The 26,905-nt window shown below is 54.9% G+C and overlaps 3 protein-coding genes across 4 annotated transcripts; 1 reads left to right on the plus strand and 2 right to left on the minus strand.

Annotated features, from left to right (window-relative positions):
* Window positions 1-2,051: 2,051 nt before the first annotated feature.
* Window positions 2,052-15,540, minus strand: HPS4 (HPS4 biogenesis of lysosomal organelles complex 3 subunit 2). Of its 2 annotated transcripts, XM_040080859.1 has the most exons (14): window positions 15,440-15,540; window positions 14,633-14,723; window positions 13,853-13,996; window positions 13,703-13,765; window positions 12,732-12,839; window positions 11,719-11,835; window positions 11,510-11,604; window positions 10,212-10,284; window positions 9,482-9,515; window positions 8,821-8,917; window positions 7,610-8,468; window positions 5,165-5,297; window positions 4,765-4,873; window positions 2,052-3,193 (listed from the first exon to the last, which is right to left on the minus strand). In XM_040080859.1, the coding sequence occupies exons 1-14, from the start codon at window positions 15,472-15,474 to the stop codon at window positions 3,022-3,024; spliced, it is 2,130 nt and encodes a 709-aa protein (XP_039936793.1). In that variant the 5' UTR covers window positions 15,475-15,540; the 3' UTR covers window positions 2,052-3,021. The 2 variants fall into 2 exon arrangements, with proteins under 2 accessions (XP_039936793.1, XP_039936794.1); XM_040080860.1 differs by lacking the exon at window positions 13,703-13,765.
* Window positions 15,541-15,607: 67 nt separating this feature from the next.
* On the plus strand, window positions 15,608-17,401 carry SRRD (SRR1 domain containing). The gene is made up of 7 exons (XM_040080861.2): window positions 15,608-15,762; window positions 15,844-15,884; window positions 15,967-16,103; window positions 16,181-16,279; window positions 16,366-16,520; window positions 16,705-16,750; window positions 17,022-17,401. Exons 1-7 carry the CDS (start codon window positions 15,608-15,610, stop codon window positions 17,226-17,228), a joined length of 840 nt encoding a protein of 279 aa, XP_039936795.1. The 3' UTR covers window positions 17,229-17,401.
* TFIP11 (tuftelin interacting protein 11) lies at window positions 16,765-26,770 on the minus strand. Its single transcript, XM_040080857.2, has 12 exons — window positions 26,424-26,770; window positions 25,891-26,044; window positions 25,035-25,191; window positions 24,400-24,527; window positions 23,801-23,953; window positions 22,581-23,090; window positions 21,676-21,782; window positions 21,274-21,442; window positions 20,838-21,081; window positions 20,126-20,268; window positions 19,513-19,678; window positions 16,765-18,885 (listed from the first exon to the last, which is right to left on the minus strand). Exons 1-12 carry the CDS (start codon window positions 26,618-26,620, stop codon window positions 18,530-18,532), a joined length of 2,484 nt encoding a protein of 827 aa, XP_039936791.1. The 5' UTR covers window positions 26,621-26,770; the 3' UTR covers window positions 16,765-18,529.
* Between the last annotated feature and the right edge of the window lie 135 nt (window positions 26,771-26,905).

Raw genomic sequence — 26,905 nt, forward strand, 5'->3', positions numbered from 1 at the left:
GCTTTATCTGGCTGCTGGTGGGGAGAAATGGCCTGGAAAGAGCAGGAGCTGCAGGGTGGGAGGGGGCACAGCCCGTTTGTCAGTGATACAGCGAGTGAGGGTAGCGCTCTGAAATACCCAACCCATGGAAACTCTGTCCGGAGCAGTTACAGCCCCCCAGGCCTGGATTTGGCCAGGCTGGATGGGGCCCTGAGCAACCTGGTCTAGTGGATGAATCCTTGCCCATGGCAGGGACTTGCAAATGGGTGAGGTCCTTTCCAACTCAAACCATTCCAAGATTCTGTGATGTCAGTGGAGCCCAGGCTGCCAAGGAGCACAGGGAGCATCTCCCCCAGCCTGCTGGTGGGGGACAGCTGTGGGTTCCAGCCCCACTGCCTGGCCCAGAGCAGCAGAACTGTCCCCAGCCATCCCCAGGAGCACCTGCAGGCCCAAAACTCCGGGCCCCACAGTAGCCATCAGCCTTCCCAGAGCATCCACAAACCATTTCAGGAATTGCTTCCAGCTGCCTGCACTGAGGCATCAAAGGCAGCAGCTTCCCAGGAGCAGCTCCAGGGCAGAGGGTGCTGCCCAAATCCCACCCGACTGCCTGAAAACCAGTGCCTCACCCCCTTAAAGCACAAAGCCAGCTTGGCAGGGCAGGAATTGCTCCCCACGAGCCCTTCCCTGGCAGTGCTCAGGCCCAGCTGCTCCTCATCCCCTGATGCTCAACATGCCCCATTTTTAAGAATCCTTTCCAGCACAGCCATCCCCCCATGGATGCTCTCTGTGCTGCTCCCTCCTGACCAGCACAGGGCAGGCGTGGGCTGGGTGGGCAGATGCAGCCTGAGGAGCTGAAGGAGCAGAGCCAGCCCAGCTGTTCCTGGCCAGCAGACGGCTCAGCAGATTGCAGCAGAATATCCTTGACAGCAGCAGGCAGGAGCATCCATCCAGTTTGTGCTTTGCTGCTGTGCCAAATCTGCCTCCTGTCCCTCTCACGCTTTTCCTTCCACTTCTCCGTGTTTCCTGTTAGAGCACACAACCACTTCCCAAGCGCTCTGGCAGGATCCAGGCAGATCTTCCCCAGGGAGCAGAGCAGGCTGGAGCTGCTCCTGGTGCTCCAAGGCTTCCTCTCCTGGGAATTGCAGAGGAAACCCAGATCTGCTGCGGGCACAGAAGGGACAGGCTGAGCAGCATCTCCCAGAGGGGTTCCTTGGCTCAGCTGAGCAGGGATCCCAGAGCACACAACCCTTGTCCCTCCTGCCTTCTCCAACCCCACCTCCCTGATGTTCTTCCTCACGATGTTCCCTCCACAACCAGAGCAGTTTGTCCATCACCCAGTGGAACTGTGCAGGGAAGTCACCAGGGAAGCAGCACCTTACCTTGTGCCATCTTCCACACAGATGTCACTGAAGCAGGAGGTCACCAGGGTGGCTCCAGCTCAGGCTTCCCATGGAGTTTTCATTCCTACGCTGCCAACAGGCTCCTGACAGTCCTTCCATGCCCAGGATGGGAGCAGTGCCACACAACTTGCTCCTGCTGAAACACCTCCTCAGCTGCCAGGGCTGGCAGGTGGGTGGCATTTGTGCCCAGCCACCCCTGAGCAAGCAGCTGGCTCGTCCTCTGGAGTTCTCTGAAATTCCCAGCAATGTCTGCGGAGCAGCCCTGGGATGGCAGAGTGACCTTGGGAACTGTCTGTGCTGGAGTGGGACCAGAAGCTGTGGCAGTGGTGACCTCCCCCATGCCCAGCTCCGACACTGGCACGAGCCTCAGCACCTCCCCACGTTCACATCTCTGCTCACCATCACTGAGTGACACCAGTCACACATCGATCCCTCAGGAAGCTTCCAAGCAGCTGCTCTGCAGGAATGATTGAAAAGAACAGGCTCTGCCTGTTCAACCCCAGCACTGCAGGAACCACCCTTGGCACGGAGCCGAACAGGGAACAGCTCCCTCAACCCAGCCCATCACACCAGGAACCACAAACATGACAACAACATGACTCTGGCTGCTGACACACGGTGCTGGGATGAGCCTTGGAGACTTCTTTATTTCCACAGTCACACTGAGGGGTGTGTCTGCACCAGCAGCAGGTTCCAAACCCAGACAAACACAGGTATCCATCACTTAGTCTAAGCAGCCACCACCATGGGCTCCCTTGGCCACCACTGACTGGGGACACTGTCAGAAAGGGAACAGCAGCTGAGGGGATACAAAATCTCTTTGGTCCCTAAAACACCAGCACAATCAGCTAAGAGGCAGCCTCGGGGTCTGCAGAGCGTGGGCAAACGGAGCAGTAGGAGCAGTGAAGTGAGGTCCTGCAGCAGGAGGGAGGGACAAAGCTGAGGGACACTCACACCACCACCACCATCACCCAGCCCCCGTGAGCCTGCACAGCCAGGTGGGCACAAGGACATCACATCACTGACCAGGGAGGTGTGGAGGGACAGGGACATCCCTCCAGAGTCACCCATGGCGTAAAAACCTCCTGGGAGCACCCAAAGGGGGATTGTGAGCTCTGCAATGGGATTGTTCTGCTCCTGTGAGAGAACAGGCAGGCACTGCTAACCAAGGTAAGGCACTAGGTCATGGCAGGATCATTCCCATGGATTAAGGGATATAAATAAAGCCAAAGTCTGACCAGGGCAAGTGCAGGCACAGACGGTGGCTGACTGACATCTCTGAAAGCCAGCGCTGCCCGGGGGCTGTGTAACTCAGAGCAAGGTGAGGCTTTAGCTCAGATCAAGGCACGTGGGGAGTCTGCAGAGCACCAAGAGAGAGCGCCTGTAAAGCCCATGTAAACCAAGTGCCCCAAAACGCTATGCTCTGTCCTCAGTCTTTGGTAAATGCTGTCAGTGACACCTGCACTGGCCCAAAACGTGCTGCAGGACAGGGCGAGGAGTGTCCCTTCCTCGGGGCCAGGCAGGCTGGAGACCCCACAGAGGCAGGGCAGGGCCTCCTGCCTCTGTCGGCGCAAACAGCTGAGATTTTCCTTACTGGAGATGAACATCCCGCAGGGCTGAGCCGTTGTCCGAGCACAGCAGCTCACAGCAGGTTCACCCCGTGCTTCAGCAGCTTCTGCTTGGCCTTGCTGGGCAGGCTGAAGGCGCTGTCGTGCGGGTTGGGGACGCCTGAGTTGCGCAGCGGAGCTCCCAGCTGCTGGAAGTAGGTCTCCTGGACAGGATTCCGGCAGGCATACACGGCTGTGGAGGCGTTCCTGGAGGGGCAGGGAAAGGCAGGGGTCAGACTGACAGCTCTGGGCAAGATTCACAGCTGGGCACTGGGCTCCCAAGTTTTGAGAGGGACTTTCACGTGTCTCAGCACAGGAATATGGTGCTGAACAGACACCAAACCCCTGAAGGCTACAGGGAACCAGATTCTATTTCTAAAGGGTCCTGGCATCCTTAAAAGGGAAAGCAGGATATCACAAAATCATTTAGTTTGGAAAAGACCTCCAAAACCATTGAGTCCAACCTGTGACTGAGTCCAACTCAGTGCTCTGGACTGGGTGACAAGCTGGGGACTGGTCACAGGTTGGACACGATGGTCTGGGAGGGCTTTTCTAAACTTAATGATTCTGGGATTCTGTGTGTGGCCACGCTCCAAAGATTCCCCTTGCTGCCAGCCCAGCCCAGGACACCAGGAGCCTGGAACATTCCTCAGGCCTGACATTCCTCTTCCCCCACTGCTGCTGGCCACAGCCAAATCCCAGCACAGCACCTCACAGCAGGAACCACGTGTTCAGTCACAGGTGTGATGAAGCTCAGACAAGAGTCAGTCATCACCAAAGCCAGGATTAAAAACATTAATTAAGAGTAAGAATCCCCCCTCCCCGAGTATTCCCTACAGGAGGGCTGGCAGGGAGCGAAGCCAAAGACCCTGGATTCCTCCTCAAAGAAGGAAAGCAGCAACAGCTATGTTTGCTGACAGCCTTCTGTGACAACTCTCCCTAAAAGAAAGCAGATTTAGTCATCTTGTTACTCAGGCTGATTCACACATGGAGCTGCTTTTTTCGGGGTAACAGGGAACACGCCAGCTTAGCCAGTCAGTTTAGGATTGGATTTAAGGAGCCAGCAAAGCTCATGCTAAACAAGGAGTTCTCCAGCACTGAAGTGTGTGATTCACATTCCCTTGGCAAGCCGTGCCAGAGCAGTGAAACCGTGTAATTCCCAGGAGCATCTTAATTTCATCATGTTTTGGACAAACAAGCAGGACCAGGTGGGTGGAATCTGTGCACACCCAGCTCAGCTGGGGAAAGGGGTGTCCACTTCAGTTGTGACCTGGGGAAGGGCTCTGGATGTCAGGGAAAGCTCTGGATTTTGGGAAGGGCTCTGGCTGTGGTAAGACCATCCCGCCTGGCGCATCACAATTGAGTTTGCCATGCACATCGCAGTGTGTTTCCAGCCCAACAAGCTGTGCAAGAAAACAATATCTAGGTTGCCAATTCTGGGCGCCTTTGGCTCCCTGCCGAGACACAAATTTATTAGGAACAGCTAAATTTAAAAACTGCGTCTCAGAACCTTATGGTGCCCGGAGCTGGCAGTTGTGTGAGTGCTGCATCTTAATCCAAGCCATGGCACCACTCAGCTGTGCCCTCAGTCCACCCTCCTGCTGCCAGTGCAGCCTCTCAACATCCAGGCAGAGCGTGAAGGAACCCAAAAGTCAAAGCAAACACGACTGGTCCTTGGGTGTGGCCACAACCTGTGTCAAACCCCAGCCAGGAAAGGGGTTCTGCCCTTCTGTGACCACCCCTGTGCCTGGGACAGGAGCGTTGTGAGCACCCCTTACCTGATGATCACTTCTGAGGCCGTGGGGAGCTGGCTGAAGTCGGAGTGGATGAGTGTGGCTGCCCTCAGGAAGTGCCGGTCCAGGGGCCCGGGCGTGTGGGGCAAGTTGGCTGCACGACAGGAGAAAGGGGGTGTTAAAAACCCACTCTGCAGTGTGCCCCCGTTCACTGAGCAGGAAAGGGCTCTGGAGCTCGCCACAGACCCCGGACAGCTGCAGAACAGCCTGGGGACACCCTCAATCCCAACAGACAAAGCTCCCCCGACATGGCCTTCGATCTGGGCTCTGTGGTGGGTGCTCTGCTGAGAAATGCTCCTGAGAAGGTCTGAGGCTGAGAAGAGGTTCCCACAAACCCCATTCTCCTCACTGTTCCCTCCTGCAGTCCCTGAAGATGAAGGCTCACCCGTGAGGACGTTCTGGACACAGTCATAGTGTGTGAAGCTGTAGTTTGTCCTGGCTGAGGCTGAGGAGTCCTTGGGCAGAGTCTCCCTCAGGTGAACCTCGAGGCCGTTTAGAGAGGCCAGGCTGCTGTGGTACTGCAGAGACAGAAGGAAAGGAAAAGCTCAGAGCCTCCCCTGTGCCTCACCTGGGCTTCAAGGAGGTGCTGAAGGGAGTTTAGGTGACACGAGAACACGACCCCTCCTCGCTCTGCTGTCCAGGCTCCCACCTAGAATGGCTGGGGGATTTGGGCATGGAGGGAAGCAGACAAGTCACAGGGCTCCCAAGGCAGTGATGGGGCTCTGAGCAACCTGGTCCAGTGGGAGCTGTCCCTGCCCATGGCACGGGTTGGAACTTTAAGGTCCCTCCCTACCCAAACCTGTCTGGGGTTCTACGACTCAGAAAAGGGCCCTCCAACCTGAAAATCAGCCATTAAGACACCTGATGCTACTAACTACAGGAAAACGCAAGGCCCCATTAATTTACCACCAACCATTACTCTCCAGGGCTCATTTCACATGATTTACAGCCCCAGCAAGGGACATTCCTTTGCTTACACTGGGCAGTACAAACACACACAGCAAACCACTGAATGAACGCCAAGCTGCTGTTCTGGATGGATTTTCAGTAGCCCAGAGGCCCTGATCATGCTGAGGCTCCCTGGGCACAGGCAGGGCACAGGCAGGGGTCCTCCACCACTCCTGGGAAGATTAACTCCATAATCCTCATCCTGCCAATGCGCTTTCCCCTACTGGGGAGAGGATCAAGCCTTTGTTCAGCAGGACTGCAGTGCTTGGCCTGCCCTTGACCCCTGTCACAGCGCAGATTTTCCCTTCTGTGCAGTGATATGGAGGGATAAGACCTAAAGAGCAGCAGGAGGAGAGGCCAAGAGCCTCCCACTCCACAGAGAAAGTCTGGGATGGAACCCACCCTCCCAGAGTTTCACAGCTGCACAAGTAGCATATTTTACCCTTCTTTGGTGTCATTTGGGGGCCTCAAAGCACTCAAAAAACCCATTAATTATAACCCAGTTTTGACGTCCCTGAGAGCTGAGGGTCATTTTTAACCTACAGATAAACAAAGGGACGGACGAGCTGAGGTTGTGCCTCAAATCCACCAGCAGCAGAGCCCAGCTGCGCCTCCTCGGACACTGCTCCTCCTCCTGGGACTATGGGACATGCAGGGCACCTCTCCCGAGGGATAACACACCTGCACCCACGGGAGGGTGAGCCAGAAGAGCCCAGTCACAGCCGAAATCCAAGCTGTGTGACAGGGCACATTCGGTGAGATGCAAAACAAGGGTGTGTGAGACGGAAACAGGATGTTTGGGCAAAGAGGAACCCGAATGGAATGAGACCTTGTCAGCCCCAGGGCAAGACATCGAGGAAAATGCACCGTACGACAGGGATTCCGCTCCTCAGCGTGACAATTCCCACCTGCCCGTGTCCCCCCCGCTGCCCCAGACGAGCAGAAAGGGGACAAAGTGCCATGTGTGGTGCAAAGGGCCCGGGCTGCACCTCTGGGCTCAGCTGATTTGGCAGCAATCCCAAGCCAGGCACATCAGCCCTGCTGTGCAGAGCAGACATTCCCCAGCTCCCGCGGCCCCAGGTGTCCCACAGCTCCGAGGGGAAGGAGCAACCTTGAGGCTCTGCGTTAGTCTGAGCTTCCCTCCACCTTCCAGCCTGGCTGGCTGAGGAAATTAGGTTGTTCCTATGGCAACTGGCATATCAAACAGGGCTCTGCAGCTTTGACTCAGCTCCTGGTAGGGAGGCAGAGGCCATGCAGCAGCCCTGCAGCTGATGTTTCCCAGGAAAGACTGGAGCTGGCACATCCTGCCCCTGCGGCCCCATTAGCTCTGCTCGCAGGGGAGCCTGAGCACCCAAACCCCACCACTGGGAAACCGGGGATTGCCCTGGCGTTACCCGGCTGCAGCGCCCACACGGAATCCCTCTCCCCAGCCCCAGGGAGCAGCCTGGAGGCTCCCACAGCCAAGGGAACCTCTCCGGGACCCGCTGCCAGCCACGCCGGGGGAGCGGCGGTGACGTGCGGGGCGCGGGTTCCACAGAACCGACCTCGCTTCCCGAAAAGCGCCACGGAACTGCCGGGGGATCCCCAGCGAATCCCAGCTCCAGCGCAGGCCCCTGGCAGCCCGCGGCTGTCTGTCACACCCACACGCTCTGCTCCGGTGCCGGCACTGCCAGACAACAGCAGCACCGGGAGCCGCCTGTGAGACGCGGCTGTCCCCGCTCCGCTTGCGATCCCACAGCTCCCACGCACCGCGGCTGCCGAGCCCGGAGCCCGGCACAGCTCGGAGCAGGTGATGGAGGGACGGGGAGCACCGTCCAACGCTCCCTGCTCAGCTGTGCCCCACAGCAGCGCAGCTGCGGCGGGCCAGAGCTCTCCCACTCACCACGTCCTCCACGGCGCCGCGGTCCCGGCGCAGCTGCTCCTCGGCCAGCAGCGACAGCACCAGCCCCTGGATGCAGTGAACGTAGAGGCTCAGCTGGGCTGGCTCACCCCCTCTGCCGCCCAGCCTGTGCCAGCTGCTCTCCGCGCCGCTGGGACATGGCCTGTCCCCTGCAGGGTCACCGGGCAGAGCCTCCTGAGCCCCTGGGAAGAGCAGCTGCCTCCTGCTCCGGAGCTGCATGTGTCCAGCAGGGCCTGGACCATCCAAGCCCAACAGGTGGTCACCAGCTGGACCGGCACCTTCTCCGGACACACGGTCCTGGCTCACAGTCCATGGCTTTTTCTGCTCACTGGGTTTTCTTCTGCTCAGCTCCTGGGCAGGAGAGGGAACAGCTGGACTGTGGCCGACTGAAAGGGGATTTTGGGAAGCAGGGTGACCAACATCAGAATCCGCGGGGGATTCCCCCTTGTCCTGGCTCTCCTGCTCCCAGGAGTAAGGGCTGGGAAAGGAAAAGCCTTCCAGGTATGGACCTGTAGTCCAGGCACATTCAGTCTGGAGTGAGGAAGGGCTTGGGAGCTGCTCTGTGTTGCTCCCTGAGGTTTCACTGCCTGCCCCACTCAGGTTTGCAGCTGGAGAATTCCTTGTGCCGGATCCCATTTCAGAGAAGTCCATCAGAGGGCTTGCAGGGCTGCCCAACTGCACAGCATCTCCTGGGGCAGGTGTGCCTGAAGCATCCTCATGGGACTCCTGCACAGAGATTCCATCCAGGGCTTGGTTTTCACGAGCTCCTGTTGATTCTGGAACTGCCTGGGGGCAGAGAGCACTCTCCTCTCCCCTGGGACCTGCTGGGGACACGGGTGACCTAGTGGGAGATGACAAGTGGATCACACACCGAGCAGGATCTGTGTGAAGTTATCCCATAGCTGATAACCCCACTGGCTCCTGGCTCTGAGCAATGGCTGAACCATCCCTTGCTACAAAGAGACCTGGGAAAAGGATGGACCGAGGTCTAACACAGGTGAAGAGCCTGGGAATCTTACACTGCAGGCTCCTGGGAATGTCCCTGCCTTGTCCACAAAGCAGTGCCGTGAGCTGAGGGACAACAGACCACAGCTGGTCTGGGGAAGCAGCTCTGCTCCAGGCTGCTCACAGCAGGGATATGGACACGGGAATTCTGCTGCAAATCCTGCCTCTGGGCCAGGCTGCTTTCCTACCTGGCCATCCACTCCACTGGGAAGTCCCGGAGCACGGAGAGTTCCTCTCCTGTGAGGAACACCGGGAGGATTCGGACGCCCGGCGGCAGCAGAGACTCTGCAAGAGCAGGGCAGGGGTGAGGATTCAACCAACATGTCCCAGCTTAAAAACACAAACCAAACCTCATCAGCCAAAGGCAGGAGCTGCAGGCCTGCCATGACCCTGCATCCCAGCTGAGCTGGGCAGCCTCTTCCCACCCTCCCAGCATTTTCCCATCCTGCTCATACCCTTCGTGCCTGACACAGATAAATCTCCCCTCAGTGTTTCCACCCTGGCAGATCATCTCTGCACTGATGCTGAGAGGGGATGGCTGGAGGTTTGGACTGCAAGCACCAGCCATCTGTTGTTAGGGCCTGGCAGCGGCCAAGCGGCCACATGGGGAGCTGGGATTAAGGCAGGCGTGGCTGGGAATCTGCAGAACTGGAATAAAACCCAAAAGAGCAAAGCTGGCAGAAGGAGCTGGTTCTGATCACACAGCACAGCCTGGCTGGTGGCAGCAACACCCTCTGGGATATTTTGGAGATACTCCAGCACCCAGCACAGCTCGGATGTGAATCCCAGAGATCCAGCTCGTGCTCCCATGCAGGGAAGGCAGCCCGTAGGATGCAGCTGGATGCTCACCACGTTCTTGTGGCTCCTCAGCTCCGGGCTTGCTCTGCAACAAAGGCCAAGAATCAGCCCTGTGGATGGATCAGGGACACCAGGACACCTCTGTCACCCTCCCAGTCCCCCAAGGCCGCAGAAGACCCCACACCAATCCCCAGGGAATGCTGGGACTGTTTGGTGCTGGGAAGGGTTTTGGTCCTTAGGGAGCTCTCAAAGCCAAGGGCACCTTCCCAAGAACCAAAATACAGCTAAAAGTCAGGACAGAGCCCAGATTTATCATCACCACCTGCTCAGGCCATAGAAACTCCCTTCATCCAAGCAGAAGAACAGCAAAGGCTGCCTTCCTATCTTCATACTGATGGCTTTTTTTATAGAAGATCTTGAACACATAAACAGTAACTTTTGACAAGCTTTAAAGCAGATGAAAACTGCTGTTAGTCCCTTTCAGACACTCATTTTGTGGATTTCCCAGTAAATACTAAAACTTGTGCAAAAAGCCAATCACATCACACAAATGAGAAATCACTAATTCAGTAAGTTAAAGACTGAGAAAAAAAAAAAAAAAAAGCTAATTCCTAGTGCAGAAGTCTCAGAACTTTTTCAATCTTAACTAATAAAAGCTTTAAGCATCAGCACCAATATTTGTCCTTCCCCTGCGGTGACACATGCCAGATCTGTGTGACAAGAGCTCCCACACCACATCCTTACAGAAGTCTGCTTGCAGAGAACATGTTCAGAACCATACCTGGCCTGGGGACTCGCTGCCCTGCAGGAGGACTTTGGCAGTGACTGCAGGTGGCAGCTGGGTGCTCACAATCCTGAAAGGACAAAGCAAAGTCAGAGAAGCAGGGAATGGTTTGGCTTGAGAGGGAACTTACAGATCATCAGTTCAGAGAACTCTGATGACATTTGGTGACAAAATATCTCCACCAGACAGACCAGAGACACAAGGTGACCCAGCCTGGTACAGGGCAAGGCTCCCAAGTCCCTCCTGAAGTCAAATGTCCAGGTTCCTGCACTCTCAGGTGCTGCAGTGACTCACTCCAGTGTCCTGCCTGCAGCTATGAGGTCACTCCCTGGCAGACGCTCTCCTTGTGGCACATTTACAGTGCTCGTAAAAGGTGTTACTGGAACAGTTCATGCCAAAGAAAAATGGCACTTGAGTGCTGCTGCCAAGGAATTCTCGGATTCCCCATCTCCTGTCTTTCAAGTGCACCTTGGAGGCTTTCCTTGAAGTCATTCAGTCATCTTTGACTGAAAGAAGCTGGAATTTCTCATGGGGAATCCTGGCTCATCCCTCTGTGAACTTCCTGTCAGTGGTCCTGGCCAGCAGGTCAGACAAACCACGGACACACGGACACACCTGCCCTGAACTGCACATCTGCAGAGGGAACGCTGCTGGGAAAGCACAACCTCCACTCATCTCCCTTTTCCTTGGTGACTTCCCCCGAAAAAGCCTCAGAAATTCAGTCCTCACATCCTGCTGCATATCAAAACCAGCAGTTTTCTACTAAAACTCAGGTCTTGAGCTCCTTCATGGTGATGAGCACAGATAACCTTGGAGAGAGTGTTCACACGGGCCTGGAGTGACAGCACAGTGGGGAAATGGATTCAAACTGCCAGAGGGCAGGGTTAGATGGGATATTAGGAAGGAATTGTTCCCTGTGAGGGTGGGCAGCCCTGGCACAGGGTGCCCAGAGAAGCTGTGGCTGTCCCTGGATTTCTGGAAGTGTCTAAGGTCAGGTTGGACAGGGCTTAGAACAACCTGGGATTGTGGAAGGTGTCCCTGCCCATGGCAGGGGGTGGAACAAGATGAGATTTAAGATCCTTCCCAATCCAAGCCATTCCACGACCCCATGATTCCACGAACCACTCAGTCTCAGTGACAGACAGACAGACAGGGACTGCCTGGCCTGAAGCTCTGATGTCCCTCAACAACCAAGAGCAGCTCTCGAGGTCTCGCTCTGCTCCCTGGATGCACTCCAAGATCCAAGCCCTGGAAAGGGGTGGATTTAACCCTCCAGGGAACACCCGGTCACTTACAAGCCTTTGTAGAGGATGCAGCCAGCCAGGACATGGGGAGAGCGCTGGCACGTCTGCAGGATGAGAGCTGCCTTCAGCAAAAGCAGGGGATCCACCTGGACAGGGAGAACCGGGGCAGTGAGGCCACAGAATCCTGGCAAACCTCGAGGCAGCAAATAAACAGAGTGGCACAGCTCTAGAGCCAGGCACTGCAGAGGACAGGCTCCTACCTTGGTTTTGTCCAGGTGCCAGAGAGAATTGAAGATCCTGTGGAGGTCACTGGTGTTGTTTTGGATGTGTTCAATGTACCTGTCCCACTCCCTGCTCAGCTCCTCCTGGGAAAACGCCTGTGGGTGACAAAACCCCCCCCACTGTCACCGCAAAGTGTCCACGCCCTCGGGATGGGAGATGCAATCCACGTGGGACAGGGCCTGCCAGGATAAGGCCAGGAAAAGGTGGGAGAAAATCCTGCAGGGAAACTGTTTAGGGTGAACAACTGGGAGAGGTTCAGCAGAGCCCCACAGGACCTCGGAGCAATGGAGGGGATGATCTGATCACTTTTCCAGGTCCCACTTCTCGGACGTGTGACCCTTGGCAGGAGGAAAGCAACGCAAGGGAACGCTGCAGAGCTGGGACACCATGGGAAGTGTTTAAAGCTCCCCAAAAGTCACCGTGTCCCCAGTCCCTCACTACAGTGCCCCTATGCCTCTTGTCCCTTGTCACGAAGTCCCAGTGTCTTGTTACTGTGCCCCCATGTCCCCAATTCCTCATTACGGTGTCCCCATGTCCCCAGTCCTTCATTACCATGTCCCCAGTCCCTTGTTGCTATGTTCCCATGTCCCCAGTCCCTCGTTACCATGTCCTAGTCCCTTGTTACCGTGTCCTCATGTTCCCAGTCCCTCGTTACCATGTCCCAGTCCCTCGTTACTGTGTCCCCATGTCCCCAGTCCCTCGTTACCATGTCCCAGTCCCTCGTTACTGTGTCCCCATGTCCCCAGTCCCTCGTTACTGTGTCCCCATGTCCCCAGTCCCTCGTTACCATGTCCTAGTCTCTTGTTACCGTGTCCCCATGTCCCTAGTCCCTAGTTACCATGTCCCAGTCCCTCGTTACCGTGTCCCCATGTCCCCAGTCCCTAGTTACCATGTCCTAGTCTCTTGTTACCGTGTCCTCATGTTCCCAGTCCCTCGTTACCATGTCCCAGTCCCTCGTTACCGTGTCCCCATGTCCCCAGTCCCTTGTTACCGTGTATGCACCACGCACGGGGCCCTGGTAGAAGGTGAAGAGGCCGATGAGCTGCTCCAGGAGCCGCCGGCAGCTGACGTCAGGCAGCTCCACAGCACAGCCCAGAACCTGCAGCAGACACAGCAAGGCATGGAGAACGCTGCCTGGCAGAACTCGGGCACGACAAGTGAGAACAACTCTCATCGCTTTCACACAAGGACAGGCAACTCTGTGCAGGCAAACACCGCTCGGAATCACAGTCACAGGAAAAGGAAATGCAAACATACCCACGCAAGAGCCCCGGCACAGACAGGATAAATAAATATCAGAAATGCAGCGCTTCAGACGCGCTCACTTCCCACGTTAGATGACCTAACTTGATTGCTTTAATAGCTAAGAACATTTTCCTGAAATTAAGTACTTCAAAATAGTCAGATTAACTCATTATTTATATTATGATGATGCTCCATTTAGGTTTTTGGGTTTCTGAAACAGAAGCAGCAGTGCCAATTAAATGGGGCTGACTGGCCTCAGCCCACTCCCCAGGGGATGGTTTGGGGCACTTTTGTCACAACTGCCACACGCTGCTCTTCATACACTAAATGTCTGTGGGCACTGACGTGGCTCTGGGGATGCTGAGGGCTAGAAGGAAACAACAATCAGACTATCAAACAGTGACTGCGTCCTTCCAAACTGCAGCACATGGAATCCTGTTATGTCCCCGGATCCCTGGAAGTGTCCAAGGTCAGGTTGGATGGGGCTTGGAGCAGCTTGAGATGGTGGAAGGTGTCCCTGCCCATGGAAAGGGGTGGAACTGGATGAGCTTTAAGGTCTCTTCCAACCCAAACCAGTCTGGGATTTTGGGATTCTGTTTCCAGCCAGGAACATCTTAAGAAATCCCTTTGGGTGTGGGCACAGAAATTAGGTACTTATAATTTTTCTGCAGGAAGCTGAAGTGACTGCCAGGACACAGAAAACAGAATTTAGGTTACCTTGCAATTAAATCTGTGCACTGCAAGGACCCTCCCCAGCTCTCCTTGGCTGCAGCCCACACCCTGAAAAATAAACCCTCTTTGTCTGACCCAGCCCTTCAGGCCCTGGCTGTTTTCATTCTGTGACTGCTCCAGAGCTCCTGAACTCACCCACAGAAAGTCTCCATCCACCACCACGGCGAACTTGAGCTTCCTGAGGCGGACGAGGCTGGGAGGAGCCCCGGAGATCTCGGTGAGGCAGCGAACAACCCCGGCCATCTGCCCACACAGCAGCTCCTGCTGCTCTGGGATGGTCTGCAAGGGAGCAAAGGCTTTAACTGCCCATTAAAAGAACTCAGGAAAAACAAAATCACTGCTGTTTTCAGGTCTAAATAAAAAGTAATTATCACTTCAAGTCAATTTACAGAAAGGGTTGTCAGGCATTGGCACAGGCTGCCCAGGGCAGTGGTGGAGTCACCATCCCTGGAAGTGTTCAGAAAATGTGTGGGGGAGGCATTTGGGGACATAGTTTACAGCTGAAGAACATGCTGGGTTCATGGCTGGACTTGATTTTAAAGGACTATTCCAAACTTAACAGCTCTGGGATTCTATAAATCAAATGCAACAGGCAAATTTCTGGGAGAAAAATAATTGGATTGTTTTTTTCCCAGACAGCACAAAGGCCTGGGGCTTACAGAGAGGAACTTTCATCCCTCGTGTGTGTTTATTCACATCAGCAGGACAGACCTGTCCTGTGCTGTGCCCTGAGCTTGGTGGAGCCCAGCCCTGCTCCACCTGGAGCTACTTCATAATTGGGAATTCTTAAAAAATTTCTTAAAACTTTTGTGGGCTACTAAGTAAGGGTCAATCCAAATCACCTGGAAGCCCGACCCCTCCCGATCCAGAACCATCAGCACCCCTTTACAGGTACTGAAATAAAGCAGACATTACCTGGGAAGGGTAAAAATAACAGATCCCGGCACTCGTAGGATCCCCTTCCTCCTTCACTTTTGAGCCATCATAGAGGAAAAAGTAATTCCACCTAAAAAACATTGGCAGAAATGACTGTGTATTTGAAAGCTGTTATCCTTCTCCCTCCCCTTTCTATTTCTTGGGATGATCAACAAAAGGCTATTGCAAATGGAGAGACGTGATTCTTTGCACAATCACAATGAGTTTACCCCCAAAAGAAGCACCTAAAAGGTCCTTCACGACTAAATTTGACCACTTTAAAATAGTGAGTTTAAAATAAGTTCTGTAACTCCACCTCTCAGACACGGAGAAGGAGAAGTGGATTTGTGAGATATTGTACCCTCAGCACACGGGATAATTATCGAGAAGCATTATCCGTGTGCATCCCAGACAGCTCCCGAGGAGCAGGAGACAGCGGGGTCCCTCTGAAGATGTGATGCCATTCTGCCCATAATTTCTGGAATGCGCGTATTCAGTGACACATTTCACCCTGTCCTGTCAGTCAGCACCTCGTCACAAGCTCGGAACGAGCTGCGAGCGGGAGTTTTCCCGCAGGAACAGCCCAGGTCTGGAGCAAAGTCTGGCTCCGAGGCGGCCCCGAGGAACGGGCCAGGAGCGGGAGGCTGGATCCGCACCTCCACGGCCCGGCTGCGACCCACGGACAGGCACCGAGCTGCTGAGCCAGACCTCACCCACGACCGGGGACAGCAGTCAGCAAAGGGCCGAAGGCGCTTCCCGGGGCAGCGGCGAGCGGGGAGCGGGGCTCGGGGCGGGGAAGGGGCTCACCATGGCGCGGGGCCGGGCGCGGCGGGGCGGGCCATGGCCGCGGGAGGCTCCGGTGGGCTCGGGGATGCTCCGGGAGGTTCCGGGATGCTCCGGGACCCCCTCCCGCTCGCTCCCGCCGCCGGTTCCGGGCGCGCCCCCGGTCCCGTGACCGCGCACGTGACCGCGCGCATGGCGGCGGCGGGCGGGTGGCGAGCGGGGCGCGCGCGGCGGCGGCGGCGGCGGCGGGGCCGGGGCGAGGAGAAGGAGGATGATGAGGAGGAGGAGGAGGAAGGGGAAGGCGGCCCCGCAACCGAAGCGGTGCTGCGGCGACTACGAGAGGCGCGGTGAGTGCCCGGCCGCGGTGCGTGGGTGCGCTCCCCCGCCGGGCGCTGTCGGGCCCCGCTAACGCCGCGCTCTCCCCGCAGGGACGATCTGCTGAGCTCCGGCTTCTGGGCGGCGAGCGCCGGTGAGTGCGGGGAGCGGGGGGACGGCGGGGACGGCGGGGACGGCGATCCCCGGCGCCGCCGCGCTGACCCCGCCGCCCGCAGGAGCCGTGCGGGCCCCGCTGAGCGGCCCCGCCGAGCCGCCCGCCCGCTGTGTGTGCTACGGGCTGGGCCGGTTCGGGCGCTGCCCCGCCGCGAGGTACCAGCTCGCCTTCCTGCTGCTGCTGCTGGACGAGCTGCGGGTGAGCACCGGGAGCGGGGGGGAGCGGCCGGGGAAGGGCCGGACCCGGGGCCCGCTCACGCCGCCCTGTCCCCGTAGGTGCCGCCCGCCCGCTGCGCCCTGTTCGACCCGGCCTTCTCGGCGCTGGAGGCGGCGGCGCTGAGAGCGCTGGGGCTGTGCCTGCTCCCGGAGAATGAGGTGAGACCGCCGGGTCAGACCGCCCGGGATCCGCGGGGTCCCGCGGACGGGGCTCGGCCGTGACGGGCTCGGCGGTTCCCGGGCAGGAGGGGAAGCACGGCGTGGAGGGCGCGGCCACGCTGTTCTACATGGTGCACTGCGGGAAGGCCCTGTACAACAACCTGCTGTGGAGCAACTGGAGCCCCGCGGCGCTCTCCAAGCTGGTCATCATCGGGAACAGCTTCCGAGGAATCGAGGAGAGGTCTGGACATACTCCGGCCACGCTCAGTGCCTCCCACCCTCTTTGTCCCAGTTTTGCATTTTCGTTGCCATAAACTTTTCAGTCCTGAGCCCTTCTGCCCCCTTCCCTGTCCCACCCCATGCAGAAAACCTGTCTAAATCCACAGGAACGTCGTGTCTAACGTGGACATCTTCTGTTGTTGCAGACTGCTGTCCAGAATCTTGGAGAGAGATTATTCTTACATAGCAAAGGTATGAAGCAACAGTTTTAACTGTTGATGGCACACGTTTTAATGAGAAAGGAAATGAATTGCCATTGGAAAGAAGAGGGGGGTTGTTTTTAAAACCTTTTTTCCCCAGACACTGTAATATAAAAGCTAATCACTTTAGGGTTGTTGAACATCTGCAGAACACCCTGCACACAGGGGCTGAGGGTAATGTAACACCATTCTCATCCTCACTGGCTCAGCTTTGCAGGAAGGGGCTTCTGCATTGTCTAACTTTTCCCCCACACCATCTTTAGGTCTTGAAAGGAGTGGAGGAAGTGGCACTGCCCAGTCACCCCCGCTACCTGGACACCTTCAACGACACCTCTGTGCACTGGTTTCCCTTGGATAAACTGCAGGAGCTCTCCCCTGCGGTCTGGGACTTTGCGGAGGAGCCGATGTACCAAGACTGTGAGGACCTGGAGATCATCAGGAAGGGGGAGGGAGCCACTGCCAAGTCCTGACCATCCCTGTGGTGGCAGGGCTGGGATCCACATCTCTTCCCATGGAAGCTTCTGCGCAGCTGAGATGGAGCTCAAGTAGCAACAGGGGCATCAGGCTCTGTCAGAAGTGGCAGCACCTGAACGCTGAGCTGATGGGACATTTTTGTATCTTACTTAATAAAAAATGTGAAGCGGAGCTTTGACTTACAATCGCTGAACTACAGCAAACTAATTCCACCAAAACCTGCCTTGAAAACCATCCACACTGCAGTGATTCCCTCCCCTTCCATAACAATTCAAGGCCTTTGCATGTCCTACACACATTTCAAGGCATCAGGAAGGGGAGATTATCGGAGGGGTTTGTAGTGGGAGGTATTGGGGTCTGGTTCCCAGTGAATGCTTGGAAAAAACTCCCAGCTTTCATTTCTGCTGAGATCAGCTCTCGATCAGTCCTGAGAACAAACAGGTCGGCTCCCTCCAGGAAAAAAAGCCTTAGGGTTCCTTCCCTCACCTCTGTGCTCTTAACCACTGCAATCCCACTGCAGAGAGAGCTGGGACAGGTCCTGGCTCTGTGCAGCAAAGAGGAGCCCACTGTGTGAGGGATGTGGGGACAGTAACTCACTGCCAGCACAAGCTGTGACATCTGTCACTAGAGACTCAGGGGACTCAGCTGGACCAGCCCTCACTCAGCCGCTGGAGCAGGGAATGAGATCCCTCCTAACCTGCTGGTAAACCTCTGTCCCAGGTGGCAATTACAAGTGTCAGCACTGCTTGTTCTCCCTTAGCCTGGGTTCCCAGGTCGGGAAGTCTGGCCCTCCCATCCTCTTGCTGTTGCCTGAACAGCTCTTCCAATAAAACCATCCTGGCATTCCAGCTCCAGCGTCACTATTTACAAACCTGGAACTTGTTTATTCTAAGGGGTACCCAGAGGCTGTTCCTGGGCGGTGACTCAGTCCTCAGCAGGGCCTCACTTGGCCATGTCGATGAGGCTCTGCAGCGAGGTGGGCACCCAGGGTGGTGTTTCCTTGCCCAGAGGCCTCACTTGGCCATGGAAATGAAGCTCTGCAGCGAGGTGGGCACCCAGGGTGGTGTTTCCTTGCCCAGAGGCCTCACTTGGCCATGGAAATGAAGCTCTGCAGCGAGGTGGGCACCCAGGGTGGTGTCTCCTTGCCCAGAGGCCTCACTTGGCCATGTAAATGAAGCTCTGCAGTGAGGTGGGCACCCAGGGTGGTGTTTCCTTGCCCAGAGGCCTCACTTGGCCGTGTAAATGAAGCTCTGCAGTGAGGTGGGCACCCAGGGTGGTGTTTCCTTGCCCAGACGCCTCACTTGGCCATGTCGATGAGGCTCTGCAGCGAGGTGGGCACCCAGGTCTTCTCCCCTTGCACGAACACCACGCCCCTGTCGATGTAGATGACGATCCTGCCGAAGGTGTAGAGCTGCTTGCCCTCGTGCCGCTTGCCGATGACGGGCATGAAGACGATGTTGTGCTCCTCGGCCTTGGTCTGGATGAGGTCCTTGAAGTTCATGGGCACGGAGCCGGCGGCGGCGCCGATGCCGCGCTGGGCCATGTTCTCGGCCTCGCGCCGCTCCTGCATGGCCTCGTACTGGAAGTCCTTGCGCCGCTCCGTGTGCGTCAGGTACGCGATGTTCTCCCGGGCGCCCGGCTGCATGTACCCACCTGGGGGAGAGAACGGGGAGAACGGCGGTCCCGAGCTGTTCCCAGAAGAAAGCAGCTCCATCCAGGACACAATGTCAATCAAGAGTTCGAAAATCGAGTCAATTTGGAGCGTGGTGTTCGAGTTTGGGCACAGAAAGGGAGTTCTTAGTTTTGGGAAAAGGGCAAATTCCAGGCGCTGCTCCCTCAGGCACGCCCTTCTCTTTTATACAGTGTAACTCCCAGTGAATTCCCAACAATCACTTTTAGGTCACAGGGAAAGTCATGTGGAAGGGAAGGGAACAGCAGTAAAGATAAGGAAAAGAACCGGTATCTCACCATAAAGAAAAAATACTCAATAATGACAGCTTTAGAAGTCAAGCCCTAAAGGATGATGCCTGACTGACAGGGCAAGGCTGGAAGAGGAACAGTTGTTCAATGGCCCAGGAAGCCACCAAAAATCTGTTTCAGTGCAGTCCAGAACTATTGAGCGGCACCTCAGAGGTGTTCTTTAAGAACAGAGCAAGGCAGAGCCACTGAGTTTCACTGGCCATGCTGCCAGCAGGGCCATGCCCCAATCAGCCTCCCAGGAGCCACATGTGACTGTGCTGCCAGCCCAGAGCAGCAGAGCCACCCCCACGAGCCACCTACCCACGCTGGAGGACACGGCCCGGTTCATGATGTCAAGGGCTTCATTGAACTTGTCTTTGATGGAGGGATGTGCCAGCACCTGGTCTGAGAACATGGACTTCCAGCCCAGGTACCACTTGGTGATCTCTTCGTAGTTGGGGCTGTTACTGAGCCAAGAGCAGAGCACCTGCAGAGCAAGGGACGGGTCAAAGGCAGCACAGGAGAGCTCTCTCTGGCACAGAATCCCAGAGTCATTCAACATGGAAAAGACTCAGAGTATCGAGTCCAATGTGTGACCAGTGACCCCCTTATCAACCAGCCCAGAGCACCGAGTGCCACATCCAGGCATACCTTGGATACCTTCAGGGATGGGGACTCCATCACCTCCCTGGGCAGCCCCTTCCAGTGCCTGGCCACCCTTTCCCTGAGAAAATTCCTCCTGATGTCCTACCTGAATCTCCCCTGGCATAATTTACCACTTGGTTTATTACAGAGTGTCAGTAAAGGGAGGAACTGTTCCAAATGACTGCTGAGCTGCTAGTGGGAACCAGCCCTGTTCAGCAATTCCTGGACACGAGTCACTAAAACACTCCCCAGTTAGTCAAACCTCTTTCCTCAGCCCTCAGTGTCTCACCTGCAGCCACTTTGGGAAGAAATGTTTCTCCAGCAGCCCCACGAGGCTGGAGACAGAAATCATCCCCTCCCAGTCGATCACCCAGTAAAAGGCATCCATGTGCTGCTGGTGAGGGTTGATGATGAGCTCATTCAGACACATTCCTGGGAGAGGACAGTTAGAAAAAAGCATCACTCAGTTTTATCCGTGCCCTGACCTCTTTCACTACCAATGCACAGAACCTGAGCAGCACCTTTTTGTTATCCTAAGGCACAGTGGGGATCTTTGGCTGATCCTACCACAAAATGGTGCATTTCCACCTCCAGTGATTACAATTTGCTGCCAAAACTGAGAAACTAAAAACACAACTTTTTTAAGCTTTGAGCCACTGTGCATTACAAAACTCATGGTGAAACATTAGAACAGAGTAACAGAGAGAGATCTTACAGCCTGGTCCTACCTGACAGCTCTCAGATATTCCTGGAGATGGATAATTTATAAAAAATAAGAGAGAAAACCTAGAGAATAACCAGAGTAATTCCTCATATTTCTCTAATCTTTCTCCCTCTGCACAGGACTGGTAGCAGAAAATCAGAGGCCAGCTTGGCCCGACCTCACTAACAACAATCTCTGATGTAACACAGCCACCCACATCAGCAAGGATCTTTCCCTGGTGTCAGGGGGAAGGTGCCACCAGCAGATTCCCAAAATCCGGCACTGTCTGTCGTCTCACCGAGTTTAGGCACGATGTTCTTGACCATGAAAGCCTCCCACGAGCCAGGAGTGAACACATCCTTCCAGGGCTGAAGGATGAGCTTGGCAGAGGAGTCGCTGGGGTGCCACTTCTGCAGGGCGTTGGCCAGCTTGTTGCGGATGGGCGAGTACAGCGGCTCCAGCCGCGCCTGCATCAGCGGCAGCCAGGGGTGGATCCACGAGTGGATCGGCACCGTGTCCGTCAGAGGGTTCCAGCTCTCCACCTTGGGGCACAACAGGAAAGATTAACTGAGTCCTGCCACCTGCAGCAGGTTTATTTGAAGCACAAAGAGCTGTGATGCGACCTGTGACTCCTCAATCTATCAGCAGAGGTCGCATCGTGTTTGGGAGTTCCAGCTGGAATTCAAACACGGGTTCAGAGCATGGCTTCGCTCTCCTCAGCCCTCCCCTCTCACCTCCTTCTGCAGCTTGGGGAAGATGAGCTGATCCAGAATGTTATCCAGTATCCACACAGGAACAACGTTCACCCAGCTATCCAAGAAATCCACCATGGATCCACAGTTCCTCGGCTGCCACCGCGCCACGATGTTTCTGACGTATGGCATCCAGATCTCCCACATCAGTCTGGGAAGAAACCCCAAATAAATCTAAGTGAACCTCAAAGCTACAGCCTGGGCCTAAATAAACCCAGTGGGAGCTGTTAGTTAAAGCTGCTTCTTTTCTGTAGCTGCAAACTGGATTTTAACAGGCCCAGCAAGGGAATCCTTGGGAAAAGCTCCCTTGTGTCTGCTCTTTTCCATCCTCAAGGAAGCAGCACAGGAAGATGCTGCACAAAGTACAAATAATTTGTTCTTTACCTGTGAAAAGCATCTGTTGACAGGTCCTGCCCACTGTGGGATAACAGCTGATCGTTTTCCAGGAGGCTTTTCCACTTGGCTATGATCTCCGTGCCATATGTACAGTCCTGGGAACGACAGGGCACAAATGGTCCTTATCCTTTTCCATTAATTCCAGCTGGGATCTGCACAGAGCAGGCTGATGGTGTGCTGAGCACAGCCAGCCTTCTCTCCTCCTCTCAGAGCAAGCCAGGAGCTTGCAGTCTTAATCCCAAAATCCCACGATCACTGAAGCTGGAAAAGAACTCCCAGACCACTGAGCCCAGTCTGCGACCTCTCCCCACCTTGTCACCAGCCCAGAGCACTGAGTGCCACGTCCATCATCTCTTAAATGACTTTTAGTAAAGTCCTGCCAGAGAAAAATCCCACCTTAAGGTATTAATACACCTCCAGGGAGAGAAGAGGACAGTCTGAACTTTTCCAGGTGTACAGAGAGCCAGACTCTATCCCAGCCTAAATGGCACTGAGAATTGTATATCTCTGATACCCGACACACAAACCTCTCCTGATTTTGCTAAAAAAAAAAAAAACCCAACAGCTAGAGATTTGTTTTTCACCAAACTTTTCATCCCAATGCTCATAAAAGAGATTGGTTTTAACCTTACAAGCTCCTAAATTTCTACTCAGCAAACGTCTCAGAGTGGGGACAGTACAGGGTTTCATTTTGTCTCTTCTTTTTCTCCAGACTGATCAGGAATTTAGAATCCCAGACTGGTTTGGATTTGAAGGGACCTTAAAGCTCATCTCATTCCACCCCTTACCATGGGCAGGGACACCTCCCACTAGACCAGGACACTTGGGACAAGGCAACCAAGATTACTAGAGCCATCAAGCGAGAACTGCAGATAACTCAAACCAACACACACCTTGAGGGGATCCCAGTTCTTGAAGTATTCCTTCATGAGAGGATAAACTATGGCCACTGCCAGGTCCACCCTGTCCGACATCCTGTACTCCTCGTAGTACTTGTCCTGCAGGGTCTCAAAGATCTTTGCACACTCATCCAGGGTCAGAGGGTTCTCACAGCCCGGCTGCATCCTCCTCTCGCACTCCTCCACCATGTCCAGCACCTTGCTGAGGTTGCTGATGGCCTTCTCCTCGTGGGAGAGCACCTCAGCCATCTTCTGGATCTCGTGGCTCAGGTTGACCACCATGTCCCTCTCGTACTGCAGCTGCCGGTCGCTCTGGATGATCTCCTGCTCCGTGATGTCGATGAGCAGCTGCAGGTTGTGCTCCAGCTCGGGCAGGGCAAAGCCCTGGGGCTTGGAGTCCTTGCCCAGGGGCTGCTGGGGGCTGTCGTCCGGGATGTTGTGCTTGTGGCTGATCTGGCTGTAGCTGTAATAAACCTTCTGCTCCCGGCCCGTCATGTCAATCACCTGCCAGCACACAACAATGAATTCTATCAAAAAAAAAACCACCTCTCTCATCTTCAAAAAAGGTGAAAATCCCTGACTCCAAACTGAAATCTGGAGATTTCCAAGGGCTTTAATTACTCCAGGAGGCTGCTAATGTACACCGTGTTTGAACGAGGGGATTGCCTCCACGATGGCCTTCTCCAGACACAAGGAGTTAGAACAAATAAGAGACAATCTGGAATCAGAGCCAGAAGAATCTCCTCATCTCACCCCAGTTTCACTGAGTGATTCTACAAAGCAGTGATCTTGCCATTAGTTATACTATTAGTTATTGCACTTAGAACTTTTATGATTTTATAAAGACACTTTAATTTCATATTAATAATTTTATTGACTGCACACCAGACAAACCCCTGACTGTCCCTTTGAGGTAGAAAATAGTTCAAACAATCCCAGAAAGGACAACTGTGCTTTCAGAAGTGGGTGAGCGTGGATTATGACAAACGTGAAACAATTAAACTTAAATTGCAATTTAACCCCCTACACACACACTCACATTTAGTCTGTCACCACGTCCAGGTGACACTGAGCTATTACACAGCTCAGGGATGAATTCCATGAGGCTGCACAGGCAGCTCCTAGGACTGGCTGTACTGAGGTTACTGGTGGCTAAAATACACCAAAGGGCCCAAACTGCTCCTCGGGGTCACCTCTTGGCTTATCAACCTCACCTTGACCTGGGACAGCTCCTTCTGAGGGGCTGCAAGCTGTTTGCTGATCCTGCCCTTGGCTTTCAGCTCTTCCACTGTCTTGTAGCTGTACTTGGGCTTTTTCTTGCCTCCGTTCGGGTCCTTCCGCCACTGGCTGAGCTCCTTCTGAAATTCCTGGACAAAGACAGCAGAGTTGAGGCGGCTGCTCTTTGCCACACCCCAAATCTGATCAACGAGGAATTTGTACAGGAAATAACTGGGAAGTGGAAAAGTTCATGCCAAACCAGCTCAGGTGCTGTGAGCGAGTCATTCGCCCTATGGATTAAATGAACAGGATGTTCCTGGACTTTTTTTTTTAATTTAAACATAAGACAAAGACTATTTATGTGGGGGACTCTTCAAAGGAGGGATTCTAGCAAAGCTACTGAAATAACAGTGAGCCAGAAATAACAAAGAACATTACAGTGACAAGAAAGATCTGCCTAAATGAAATCAATGTGCTCTGTGTTTGGCATCTTATCTAAAATGATCCCAAACAGTTTTCTCTGACACAGAAATTAAGAAAACTGATTTTTGTACACACAGCACAGCAGGGAAAACAGCAAGAAGCCCAGAAATACCTCCTCAGTTTCCTCTTCTGAGTCCACCACAGGGAAGTCCTGCAAGGACTGCGGGGTCCTCTCGGAGCCGTAAGCGCCCACAGCACCTTTGCCTTTCCTCTGCTTGGCCTCGATGGGATTGATGATTCCTGGCAGGATGGGAATGGGGTCAGGAGCGGTTTGTGTGCTGGGAGAGAGCAGAACAGCCAGGCTTTCCCTATGAGTTACAGATCTGCACCAACACCCTCCCTGGCACTGCCTCCAGCACCGTGGTACTTCCAACATCACCAATTCCCTGTAAAATCACTTCATCCCAGCACGCACCACACTGCCAAAGCACAGCCTTACTCCCAACCACATTTCACTGCCTTTTTATTCTGCCACCTAAAACAGCATCTCCTTTTCCCTGGGATGACCACCTTTGGAATTTACTGCCTTTTTTTTTTTTTCTTGATCTTTTTCTCTTGCGAAATACCCGGAGGAGCAAATGACCACAGGTCAGTTTGAACACCCCTGACTCTCAGCACAGGGCCCAGATCACTGGCAGGAAAACAAGAAGGAAGTTTAAGGCACCTGGGGCAGGCAGTTCTTTAAGGAATCCAACCTCTCCTCCAAATCCCCAGTTAATAATGAACCACCAAACACACTGACAGTACCTTGAGCATTCTTCCCCAGACCCCTTCCAGGGACATATCCCATCTTCTGGAGAAGCTTCTGCCCAATTCCTTTAGTGTGTCTCTCCCAGCTGCCAAAATCCACAAAGGACTTGGAGCCCCCTACGAAGCCTTTCTGGCTGGGCTTGAAATTTCCACCCTGTCAAAAACAAACACACAAAAACCTGAGGCTTCAAACAACCAAAAAGCGTGCAAAGCTCCCCTCAGAAGGTTCTTCCCAGAAGGGATTCTGCTGTCCCCACACTGCCCAGATCACTGGAACCTCTCTAGTGCATCCATGAAGCTCCTATGGAGATTCCTGAAATTCCTCAAATGGGAAAGTCCTGAAAAACTCTGGGTGACAACCTGACAGTTCTCAGGTTCCACCACCAGATTTAGCTGAAGCAGATTCCTGATTCTTTCTGGTTTTAACTGAAAATAAGGGTCTGAGTTTTAATCTATAATATGCCTGGATTTGTCTCTTCTGTGAAAGCAGAAAAATAAAGTCTCTGAAAGGCAGGAAACCACAGGAATTCGCTTCCTTAAATCTCCAATGACCAAAGGGAATATTGAGAAAAATGAAAGGACTGATTCCCAAGGACACTGATTCCCAAAGACATGCAATTATTGTATCAATGTACAATTGTACCAATGATTTATTATTCTGATTTTTGTTTTATCAATGTATTTGTATCAATGATTCAAAATCCAGAGCAAACACTTCCCTTAATGACACATTTGGGTCTCGGGTTTAACTATTTCTCCCTTTTTTGGTGCTCTATTACCGTTTCAGTGCCCCCCACATCAGCCTGAGTTTCATAAATATAAAACAATGAACAGAATTTCCTGGAGAACTCACAGTTTTTAACTTCTTGGGCACAAACTCCTTGGGAATCTCCTCCTGCTTCACAGGCTTCTCATCGTCATCCGAGTCCTCATCGGAGAGCTCCTCGGCCGCCGCCTTCCTCAGCCCAGCACTGACAAAGCTCACGGGGGCCGAGTAATCCCTGGAGCTGCAAAACGAGAGGGAATTCTGCTCCAGGGAACACTCCTGCAGGAGCCTGGGGGCTGTTGTGCCTTACAGCACCCAAAAATGGGATATCAAACTGCTGCCGAGCTGTTTAACCCTGGTTTTGCCAGGCAATCCGTATCCACCCCCGCCCCCGAGCAGCAGGGAGCGAGCAAAAGGGAAAATCTCCACAGCTGAGGGGGTCCCAAGGGCAGCCCCGGCCCCAAGGGCAGCCCCGGCCCGGGATGGGCTGCTCGGGCGGGTGTCCAGAGCCGGGAAAGGGCCAGGGAACGGGGGGAAGCTGTAGGGAACGGGGGGAAGCTCCGCAGCCGCGGCAGCTCCCGGGGTCCCCGAGCAGCCCGGGGGTCCCAGCCCGGCCGTACCGCTTCCCGCCGAAGCTGGGCCGCTCCTCGTCCGAGTCGCGCTCGGCCCACACGCCGTAGGTGGCCTCCTCCTTGGTCTGGCGGTGCCGCTGCCGGTGCGGGTTGAATTCGTTCTGCAGGTCCCAGTCCGACACCTCGAAGCTCTCCATCTCCACGCCATCGTCCCCGTCCGTGCCGTACAGGTGCGACATCGACATCGTGGCGCCGCCGGGACCCCCGGCCCGGTCAGAGATCTTCGGCCCGTTCAAGAACGCCTTACCCGGGCACCGCCGGGACCCCCGGCCCGCTCAGGGACTCCCGACCCGGGACGCCCGAACCGGTCCCGGCCGCGCCGCCAGACCGGATGCGCTCATGTCACTTCCGGTCCGCTTCCGGTAGCGCGAGCCCCAACCCCAGACCATAGAGTTGTCTGGCGCTGAGCGGCAGCGCCGCCTTGTGGCCCGGCAGGGTAGAGGGGGCGGAGCCCGCGCGATTAATAATTA

The sequence above is a fragment of the Hirundo rustica genome, chromosome 17, assembly GCF_015227805.2.
Source record: "Hirundo rustica isolate bHirRus1 chromosome 17, bHirRus1.pri.v3, whole genome shotgun sequence".
Taxonomy (NCBI): domain Eukaryota; kingdom Metazoa; phylum Chordata; class Aves; order Passeriformes; family Hirundinidae; genus Hirundo; species Hirundo rustica.

Bases quoted from the DNA above. Each gene is read 5' to 3' on its own strand.
- SRRD (XM_040080861.2), top strand. From the start codon at position 15,608: ATGGCGGCGGCGGGCGGGTGGCGAGCGGGGCGCGCGCGGCGGCGGCGG. The intron at 15,763-15,843 runs GTGAGTGCCCGG...CTCTCCCCGCAG, and splicing joins CGGCGACTACGAGAGGCGCG to GGACGATCTGCTGAGCTCCG. The intron at 16,751-17,021 runs GTATGAAGCAAC...CACCATCTTTAG, and splicing joins ATTATTCTTACATAGCAAAG to GTCTTGAAAGGAGTGGAGGA.
- HPS4 (XM_040080859.1), bottom strand. From the start codon at position 15,474: ATGGCCCGCCCCGCCGCGCCCGGCCCCGCGCCATG. The intron at 11,836-12,731 runs GTAACAAGGGAC...TGTCACCCACAG, and splicing joins CCGTGCGTGGTGCATACACG to GCGTTTTCCCAGGAGGAGCT. The intron at 8,918-9,481 runs GTGAGCATCCAG...CTGCTCTTGCAG, and splicing joins TGAGGAGCCACAAGAACGTG to AGTCTCTGCTGCCGCCGGGC.
- TFIP11 (XM_040080857.2), bottom strand. From the start codon at position 26,620: ATGTCGATGTCGCACCTGTACGGCACGGACGGGGACGATGGCGTGGAG. The intron at 23,091-23,800 runs GTGAGGTTGATA...GTGTGCTGGCAG, and splicing joins AGGAGCTGTCCCAGGTCAAG to GTGATTGACATGACGGGCCG. The intron at 19,679-20,125 runs GTGAGACACTGA...CTTGCTCTGCAG, and splicing joins TCTTCCCAAAGTGGCTGCAG to GTGCTCTGCTCTTGGCTCAG.